Genomic DNA, 10785 nt, shown 5'->3' on the forward strand with positions numbered 1-10785 from the left:
GGCCCAGTGTTTGGGCTGCTGTCGTAGGAGTCTGGAATGCAAGCCCATTTGGACTGAGTGCTAAAATATTCATGAACTACCAATGGTTACCCCCCATTCTGACTGGGCTGGGGGAACAGCGCTGGGGTCTCTGGTGCCTCTAGAGGTGCCAGCATCTGTCCATTTGGAGGGAAAGTGAATAGTGTTTGTGTAAGCTTGGCATTGCTGGAGTTTTACGTGCTGGTGTTGTGTGTGTACATGTGTGCTTTCTTTAGACATGCCAAGTGTGTATGAGGGGCCACATTTTGATTGTATGTGTATGTGGTGTTGTCGGGTGTGTGTGTGTCTGTGTGTGTGGTTGTGTTGTTGGATGGTGTGTTCATGTCTCTGGGGGGAACTAGACATTCAGGAGAAACAACTGTGGTATTTAACTTCTTTTCTTCCAGAGATGGTGGGGAGGATCATTTTAGAAAATGGCATTCAAAAAAGAGTCTATCTATCAGGATCTGGTACTCTGTCAATTCAAAATCACCCCTCACCACACACACACACACACACACACACCACACACACACACAGGACAAGCAGGCACTTGCCTGGCAGTACGTGCTGTGTGTGATGGTGTGAGTGAAGTGAATGCGTCTTAGTACATCTGAAATCTCTGCCATTCTATATGTTATCTGTTTGTGTCTCAGCATCAGCCACATACAGCCTTAGCAGCTGTTCTTATATTGGGGTGTGTGTGGGCTGTTCACACCCGTGCTGTGTGAAGCTTCACAGAGAGCTGTTGCAGGCTTTTGGCTATGGTTGGTATGATGGACATCTGGAAGCCTAAATCCTGGGTTCAATGGCGCCTCCAAGCGCAACAGCCAGCCGGCCGGCTCCCCTTCGTGCAGCTGGACTTTGTGTGGGTGTGTGTGTGTGGTGTCGTGTGGTGTGTGTATCGTAGGCTTGGAGTGGTGGGGGGCTCTTACAATCTGGCCAGCTTGTCCTGCCACAGAAACAACACCCCTGACCCCTGCTGGACATTTAAGGTCTCTTCTCTTCCAATTTTTTTTGTTTTTTTGTATTATAATATACTCCAAACAAAATCAAATTTGTTGTGCACAACAAAACTGCTGCCTTTGAGACCATAAAGAAGCAGCACAGTTGGCTTTAGTCGCCTAACCACAATGTATTATCTAAGGAGACTGAGTTACATTAATAGTTTTAATGCAGGTTGATATTTAGAGTACTTCTTGATGAACCTCAAGCCATGTCTGCTTTCATAATGACTCAGAAGCGCACAGCAGACCAACAACACTATTCTATTCTTTTTTTGCACTTGTATAAACAACATAAAAACAAATAACACTAAATAATGCTCACATTGACTGCGAGTTTCATTGTTCTGCAAGTCAAAATTTGACCTGCTGATGGTTAAGAGGAATCCTGATGGGAACATCAATGTCTGTACCAAATCTCACGGTAATCCATAAAGTAGATATATAATATATATATATATATATATATATATATATGACAGACCAACCGATAGACTGACATCACTAGAGAAATACTTGTGAGTAAACAAAAGAAAGGAAAATGAAGAGATAATGAACAGAAATGCATGTCAATCATGATTATATATGTTTACATTTTAAAAAACCTTGAAGAGGGGGGTCCCTGATAGAGCTGGTGCCCCATGTTTTCCTGTATATCTTGAGCTGTTCTGTCAAATAAATGCAAGACAGCTCCCTGTTGGCCCCTTCAACAGTAGACAGTATAAGCAGAAACTAAAAGGAGATATACTAACTAATAATAACAGCAGCGCAAGAGAGGAGACAGTCAGAAAGATCAAGAAAGAGAGGGGTAGGGCTGAGGCACAATAAAAAGTGTAACAGATGTGTAACCAAGGTTATTTGACTCAGAAAGATGAAAGATCCATATCTGCCATCATTCATTACAACAATAATGCGATTGTGTCCTGAGGGGTATTATCCTATTTCGGTATTACGAGAAACATTTATTTGTCAACATAAATCATAATAAACAGCAGAGGAAAATACTGCTCTGTAGGTATCTGAATACCACAATGGCTGCCATAGCAACCAGTGATACATGGCTTGCAGTGCTTTATGGGAGCTGAAATTACCTACAGACTGAAATGCTACACAGCTCTTGCATACGAGGGGTTCCTTGATGATTTCGGAGACAAGCTGCTGCTGTTTTGTATTATCACAGCATCCACTGTTCAGAAAATACACATACAAACAAGAGAGAGGGGGAGAGAGAGAAAGAGAGAGAGACAGACAGAGAGAGAGATACAGACAGAGAGAGAGAGAGAGACCAACATGGACAGAGCTTTAAATAAATACAGCCACAGCAGATGCATAACAGCCGAGTCCAGGCCAAGAATGCACAAACAGCACTGTGATCTCCACAAATCTTTATTGTAAGATCTCAGAGATCATGTTGAAATGAAAAGTGTCACTGTAGCCTCTGTCTGTCTGCCTGCCTGTCTGTCTCTCTTCAGTCCAGATGTCAGAGGAACTAGCCAACAGCTGCGGCAGGAAATGAGCCCCCAGGCAGTGAAAAGGCTAATACACTTCCACACAGAGGAGAGAGACCAAAACAAAACATGCGCACACACACACTCAAAGAAACACGAACGGCCGTCTCTTGAGATAGGAGTGCAATCTGTAGCAAAAAACAAATAAATCACCCACATAGAAGAATACACATCCAGCATGTTAACAGGAGAGCCAGGAAATCACGCAGGCAAAGGGGGAGAGGGGAACGGGAGTGCAAAAAAGAAAGAGAGGGGCAAACTGGGATATAAACTGTACAACCATGAAGGGATGATGGTTGCTTGGCTTTGCACCGAGCTGTACAGCACTCTGACAATCCTGGGTTGGACTATTTCCTGCCACGATCATGCCATATCGGAGTTCATAATTAAAAGTTTCTGACTAATATAGCATTCATATCCACTTCCCAGTCAGTTACGACGGTGACACTTTCTCTAAATAAGCAGATATATCTCAGTAGGCACTTACTAATACAGACGTGCCTGAAAACAAAGCAAACATGCCTCACATCAGCCAAAACCGGCATTCAATGTAATTAAACCTAACTCTGATGGATATGGTGTTACATTGTCAGTGTACAGTGTTTCAATCCTCACACCACCAACTCTTTACAACCGTCGTAAAACCCTTTTTCCACACCCATATGACGTGAACGCGGCATTTATCAGCAGCATGTACAGTTCTCTCAGTAGTTGTAAAAAGAGGAGCTGTTCGTGTAAGAGGTCGCAGCCAGGGAACACTAAAGCAGCAGCGACAGGACTCCTCCAAGTTCAGGCCGTTTACATTCAGCACTCACATCAATGAGCCAAAAAAGATCATGTTCTGAAAATGCTTTGTTGAACAGTGCATTTGCTCTTCTGTAGACTGCATTCAAGTATGGCCACTTTGAATAAATTAAGATTTTTTAGAATCGGGCCTGTCGCTGTCAGATAGGTCCCCAGCCTGCGTCTGCCTACTTCATACAGCCATCCTGGGTCAAACAGTAGCAGATAGCAACGTGGTACAAAAACAGCACGGTGGGATGGAAAGGCCGATGTCAACCGGGCCCCATTTTCCAGAATACTGTACATGTTCACTAAACGTGGCTCTGGAAATTCAGGGTCAAGAAGAGCTGAGGAAAGATAAGAAGGCTTCAGTGATGTTGTAAGACAAGCAGTTCACCACTCAGCTGCTGTGTATTTGTAACAGAAATGCATTTTAATATAAGAGCGTAATGTTGACACTGGATTCGCTTTTTGATGTTGGTGGTATTTCATGGAAAAAGTCATGTTGGGATGCCAAATGTGGATGATACAGTAATGTTATACCAGTGTCTCACATCAGTATCGTGGCAGTATTCGCCCTTTGTCAAACTATAAAACTTACATTAAGTCAGGTAGTTTCTGACCGTGAAGTACCGTGAATGTTCTGGAAAATGGGGCTTAGGTATCACTGCTGTAATATCCAAATGAACACACAATTATAGAAACTATATTTTATGCCGTTTGATGCTATTCGCTTTGTTCCAATCACGTAGCGCCTCCTAAATATAACCAACTTTCCACAAAATGAAGGGAGAGTTCAGTTCGTCTGCCCTTGGTACAAGTTATAGGTCAAGAAATGTGTTTACGGTACGATTCAAAACTACGACAGATCTTCCTTAGTTGCTCCCCAGCCAAGATTCTCGCATCGCTCTGCCACTTTGGTTAATTTTAGGAATGCATGCATTCATATGAACATCATACACAGTTTTTTTGTTTTTTTTTTTAGAAAAAAAAAGAAAAGAAAGAGCAACAACAATGAAATCTATAAACCTGCCAACATGCCAGTAAAAACATTGAATGTTTGTCTCAAAATCAAGTGTCCAAAAAAAAAAAAAAAAAAAACATGACTAGCAAATATAAACCTCAAAACATACAAATACGACTCTGAACTGATCTGAAAACACTCGACGGTGTACAAACAAAAACTGCGACAAGCACACTTAAAAAGAAAAAACAAAAAAACAAAAAACAAAAAAAAAAGCTTTTATATTTTTGTATATACATACACACACCCTATTAGCATCCCCGTTCTTTTAGCCCTCGATTTTTCCCGGTTGTAATTTACATGGAGCAAGACAAGAGAGTTATGGTGTTGGTTAATACAGTATTATGAGTTTATATGAGAGGGAGCGACAGAAAGGAGAGACAGGAGAGAGCTCAGACAGACAGATCAGCGACAGGTGTGGGAGAAGAGAACAAAAGGGTTTGATGGGGACGGGAGAGGAGAGGAACGGTGAGTTACTGGAGATGAGACAGGATGAGGAAGGACGCTGAACGGGAAAACGAGAAAACAAAATGTGAGGTGAGAGGAGGGCGAGTCCAACATGGACAAAACTGAAACAGTATGAGTACGCCAGACACGACCACCCCACCCAACCACAGAAATTAAAGTTAAACTTAGCTCTCTTGCAGTAGAAATGGAAAGATAAGCAGTTAAATGTTCATATTTCTTGTTTTCTCTTTTTGTTGGTTTTCTTGAAGATGCATTTTTCTTTTGTTTTAGCATGTCGTTTGGGGACTTCTTGTTCCAAGCCTCTGGGTGGCTTTGTCGATCTTTAGGGCTGAAAGGAAAAAGAAAAGCACTTAGGCCCACTTTGAAAACTTCCATTACTTCCTGTAGGATGAGATCTAACTCACCACATCACACTGTGACTGTAATGGACCGCTCATGTTGCATTAAAGAAGTGCAGAAAAAAGCCAAAGAAATGTGTTTTTGAAAAGTATTTTTGCTAAATCTAACTATGCAGTTAAGTGAATAACCTTTGTTTTACTCCAAATAAACTGTTGTAAAGTGGTGGAGGAGATGGTCAACATTTAAATCTAAAGTAAAGTCAAATTTAAGACCACAGGTTCACTTTCAGAGTCCATTTATAGACCAATGCCTTCACTGGGTATAAACCACTTAACCACATATGCATGCTGATAGCAGCAGGACATTAGGGCTGTTTACTTGGCAATATCACTCTGTAGCTGACGATTTGTCTTCTTAATAAAAGGCCTGTCCTCCACTGTGTTCAGCAGGCTGTCCTTGTTGAGTTCAGAAGGGTTGTTGTAGTTTGTATTTTGGAAATAGCTGATTCACACAACAGATCAGAACACAAATAAGCCCAACCCAGAGCTCAACTGTCTGATTACAACAGTCCACAGTCACCAGTTTTTCCATATTTCTCCAACTCTGGGAGCTGCGTATATACATTTACTATTGTCTTTTACCTGTGTGACAGCAAACAGGGTCACTGGTGGGTGGAAGTTTGAATTAATGTATGAATGCCATTTGTTCCACTGACATCTAGTGGTCTCCAATCACAAACAATCCTACTCAGAGCAGTTTAAAGAACACAAATCAGACATGGGATAAAACGGCTCTGAATGCAGCTTTCTGACACAAATTGATACATAGTAGTGGTTGATAACTGACTTGTGTTGCCGTTTGTTAAAGTTATTTAACTCGTTGCTTATTTGCATACCCCCCACCCCCACAAAAAAAAAAAAACACATTTAAATAAATATCCCTGTTAAGACTAGCTAGAGTTTAAAAGCAAGAAGAATTGCTTGGTCTGCAGCTGCATGAGAACGTGTGATGGGCAAATACTGAAGACATAAAGCTGAAAATCACAGCGGTTCTTTTAACTTTCCTTTCCACAGAGCTGGCCAAAGAGTTCGGCTGAAAAAAATAGATGATGACATAATAAACCAAGTAGTATTTGCCAGGAAAAGCAGAGGAATACCTTTTAATATAGCTTTTCTGTGTTCAGCTGGCGACCTATACTAGAACCCTGTGTTGCTGTGATTGTGGGCGTTTGGGTGCGAGGTAAACGGACTTTTCAGATACCTGCATGTCTCAGGAGCCCTGGTAGGTTGCCTGGAAACGAGCGGTTTCCTCGTAGATCAGTTCCTTCAGCTTCTCCTTGGGAAGGTCATCCAGTTCCATGGAGAAAGTGAAGGGCTCCTCTGCTACTGGCTACACACAAACATACATAGTACGAAAAGCTGGAGCACCATTTCCTTCATATTTAGCTTTAAAAATAAAGTCTTGGTGTAAGTATAAGAGGCAGCTGCAGCTTATGATCCGGAGGCAGTGGTTTGAAAAAAACAGTTAGGATACTAGTACTGCTGCCAAGTGGCTTATGTAGCCTGAAGAGCGCAGTACAACATTTAAAATGTGATCAGAACACACAGTTTTAAGTGCAATCCAAACAGCTCTGGTTAAAACCATCCACAGAATTGATTTCTACAGTACAGTACAGTAACTGAGGTCCTGTCTCTGCTGACGTAAACTGAGACTGATTAGTGATTACATTCTTTAACCTCTCTCAAGCCGATCCGTGGAGCAACTTAATACTAATTGCATACCAAACACAGCTAAGAGGCTTCCCGGCACAAAGCAGAAAAGCTCGCAATTAAATCTTGGCTCATGGTTGAAACAATGACAAACAGGTTTGAATGAATAAGCCCTTCTGCCTCCAACATTTTAATGTTTTAATATTCACAGCTTCCTTACTGTTTGTACACCTTTAGCCTTTAGAAAACCTAGATTATATCCTGGACACATTCCTACACTGGGATTTATGTCGTTTCTTTTCACCTCTTACAACTGACTCTTGTGATTGTAGTTATTTCAGCAATAGCAGACTAATTGATAAGATCAGCTTGAAATGTTGGCTTCATCTGCACGTACCTCATCTGTGGGATCGTAGTACTGCTCCAGGTAAGGATGAGCCAGGGCCTCCTCGACACTGATGCGCTTGATGGGGTTAAAGGTCAACATGCGGCCCAGCAGGTCCAGAGCTGCGTTAGATTAAAGAGCTTTACTTAGTTCAGTCACAAGACTGGGCAGTAAAATGAAACACAACTGCTCTTATGGTGGTTATTTTATTTCACCCTCAAAGTGTTTATTGGATGGAAAACAACCAAAGAGTAGACAAATATAAACAAATATTTCAATATTTTAACTATATTTTCACAATTATTATATATTTTTAATTCAATGTATTGCTGGATTTTGTTTTTATTGTTTTCAAATTATACATTTTAATATTCAAATTAAAGAAAAATTATTTTACTGTCACACAAAGCTAAATAACCATCATATATTGTGATAATTTTAAATACACTTTAGTGTTATTTTCCTCCCTTACACTCCAGGTTTACAATAGAGTATGCGCTGCCATACCTTTTGAGTCCACCTTGACGAAGAGCTTCTCCCAGGGGACCTTGGGTTTGTCGGGCAGGGACTGCAGGTAGTTCCTTGCCTTCATGTTGATAATGCAGTTCAGATCTTCTTGAGATGGAGAGCCAAGGACACCTGCACAGAGAGGAGGGCGAGGGACATCTTTCAATATGGCTGCTCGACTCATCACAACAAGTCTAACATCTGAGTTACTTCGCCTTCTCTGTTAGACAGAATCTATGCAAGTTTAGTTTTTAAACTTCTAAACTTTAGGGAAGAATACTGTAAAGGTTATGTGTATAACATGCTGTTTAATTTGGTTTTATTCCATTTAAAGCAAAACCCAAGATAAAACAAGAAAATTGGAGTTGACGACAACGTGAATGATCGTCTTGCAAATAAAAATGACTCTGAACTCTTCATAGTGTTGGCATTTTGTAGAAATTAGTTATAGAAACCTTTTTTTTTTTCCCTTACCCAGTATGTGGTTGAGCTGGTCCAAATAGTGTTTCCCAGGAAAGATGGGTCTGTTGGACAACATCTCAGCCAGGATGCAGCCCACTGACCAGATGTCAATGGACTTAGAATAGCCCTGAGACACAAGCACACGTGTAGTACATACAGTCAACAAACTATGAAGCTATCCAGTCCAATAAAGAATCCACATCAGTATCTCACACACATACCTTTGAGTTGAGCATGATTTCTGGAGCCCTGTACCAGCGTGTAGCCACATACTCGGTCAGGAAACCTGTGTGGTCATGCTCGGGGTCGGCTATCCGTGCCAGGCCAAAGTCACAGATCTGAGGGGGACACAAAGGGTCAGAAACACACGTCACGCCCCACACTCTCAGACATTTCAAACTGAACTACTGACAAGAATTTGAGAGTGGGTACGGCTGCAAATGTTTTAAGCTTTTCTTCAAACCACTTCAGATGGCTCTAAAGCTCTACCAGTTCCCACTTTAATGCTTCGCTCAAGCTTTATTTTCCCTACCCTACTTTCTGATCTTCAGGCCCTGTTGTGACATGTTCAAAAATGATGTTTATTTTACTGGAAAGCTGAGAGCAGGCGGTTGAGTTTCTTTCAATGTACTTCAACTTGTGGTTTCCTACATTTCCCAGAATACATTTCACCAACCCCTTAATGACTTTGTCAAGCGTAAAGCTTTTACATTTAACTTATATCCCGTGGCTATATTTTCTCCAATACAAAAAGGAGTGTATGTAAATTATTATTATTATGTTACAGTTCAGTTTGGAAATATGAATATTAACACAAAGGCTGCTGCCGCCAACTTACTGCCACGCCTTTTACACATTAAACATCCTGCAGCTGTATTGTGTTATGGACAAAGCCTTACAATAGACACCTTTGCCTCTATGATTCTAAGGTACTGACACCTAACTGGTCTGCCAACATAAGAAATATGCACACTTGAACAAAGTGGAATGATTCTACAGTGTCCCAACACAATGTCATTAATATGAAGTAGTATCTTGAAAAGCAGATTAAACCTAGATAAAAAAATAGTAAAGCCAATTCCATTTAGATGAGATATGATACACACTCAGACCAACGGGACACTGGAGGAGGGACGGCCAGGGCTCATGTGTGTTATAGTGAAACTCTTGAAAGGCATAACGACGACATAGTTCAAGGCTTTAAGTCTGCATCATTAAAAGAGTAACTCTGACTGAGCCATGGTAAACAAGGAAGGGCTGAGGTCAATCCATCTCCCGTATACTACATTCCTGAGATTCCTTTTCAGTCTTGTTGAGAGCTGGTGTAAGTTGCTAATGGCACCAATGTTTAAATAAACATAAATGGAACCATTTGATACGGAAAAAAGGCCTCTTTTCTAACTTTGGTCACCCAAAAATGAGCCTGGCACTAACTTTAAAAATACAGGGAATGTTTAATATATACAAAATATATACTACATTTACAACATACTGTACAAACGCAGGATTTCCACATACACTATATATACATATATCTATCTACTGTGTAAAGCATGCATCTGTAGTGTTTTGGCACTGCACTGTAGGTGTATGTGTGAAATCTACCATAAACCTAAAATAACAAACATAAACCCAAAAATGACCCTCCTTTTTCTGCCGTGGGGTACCAACTGCTGACAAAATAGACACAGTAGCCTAGTTGTCACCACAGACTGTAAAAAACATGGACGTAGTCACCCAGAGGTTTCTGAAGAGCTGCTGTGACGCTCAGTGTGGTGGCTGGCTAGTCCAAAAATGGGTAAAGATGTGGAGTGCGGGTGGAGCTGAGGTGACTGAATTAGGCCTGGCTACTGATTATGAATAACTTTAAACCTTAATATAATTTAAACAGGTGAGTTATATAAAACTCCTAAGACCCCTGTACAGTTGTCATGAAGCATTAGGTACAGAGAGTGAACCTGTTTTTTGTACCATGCTGTAAACATGTCTGCTGTAAAGTTGAGCCTTTTGAATATAGGACCTTTAAAGGACACTGACTTATAACTGGAGCCAGCCTCAAGTGGCCATTTGAGGAATGGAAAGGAACTGTAGTTGTGTTTACAGGAGCCGCCCCATTATAGTCGACTTAATCGTTAGTCGATGTGAAGAGTCTTGGTCGACCCACTTTTCATTATTTGACGTGTTCCAGAAAAACAAAAACAACGTCGCACCCCGGTCGGGAGCTGCGCCTTGTTCCCGGGACAACAAGACTGTATGATGTTACACTGTGTTTAAATAATGAAGTTCAGTTCAGTCTGCTGCCGGTTGTTCTGACACATTCAGAATCATTACCTCCTTTTGTGATATCGCTTTTAACAGGCAGCTGCTAAAATATTATTTTGTAAATGATTCAATTAATATCATAAACCTTAAAAATCCTAAAACAGGACTCTTGCTTTCAGGGTATTATACACTAATAAAAACACACCTTCAAATATTATATTTCATTTCTGCCAATAGAGCCTCCTAAATGTTACACACTGGACCTTTAAAATAATATTAACAGTTAATACAAAATTAGTAATATTCTAATCAGTAG

The 10785-nt window shown here is 40.8% G+C and overlaps 1 protein-coding gene across 1 annotated transcript in view; it reads right to left on the bottom strand.

The window, feature by feature from the left end:
• Positions 1-4457: 4457 nt before the first annotated feature.
• mapk3 (mitogen-activated protein kinase 3) overlaps positions 4458-10785 on the bottom strand; it is a 10274-nt gene continuing 3946 nt past the window's right edge. The window contains exons 4-9 of the mRNA XM_035654660.1: positions 8429-8545; positions 8220-8334; positions 7746-7877; positions 7251-7360; positions 6405-6533; positions 4458-5133 (exon numbers count right to left, since the gene is read on the bottom strand). Of these exons, the coding sequence (XP_035510553.1) occupies positions 6414-6533; positions 7251-7360; positions 7746-7877; positions 8220-8334; positions 8429-8545 (594 nt within the window). The 3' untranslated portion in view covers positions 4458-5133; positions 6405-6413. The remainder of the gene's footprint in view (positions 5134-6404; positions 6534-7250; positions 7361-7745; positions 7878-8219; positions 8335-8428; positions 8546-10785) is intronic.

Source organism: Morone saxatilis, unplaced genomic scaffold (assembly GCF_004916995.1).
Source record: "Morone saxatilis isolate NCDOM2014 unplaced genomic scaffold, NCSU_SB_2.0 Contig14, whole genome shotgun sequence".
NCBI lineage: Eukaryota > Metazoa > Chordata > Actinopteri > Moronidae > Morone > Morone saxatilis.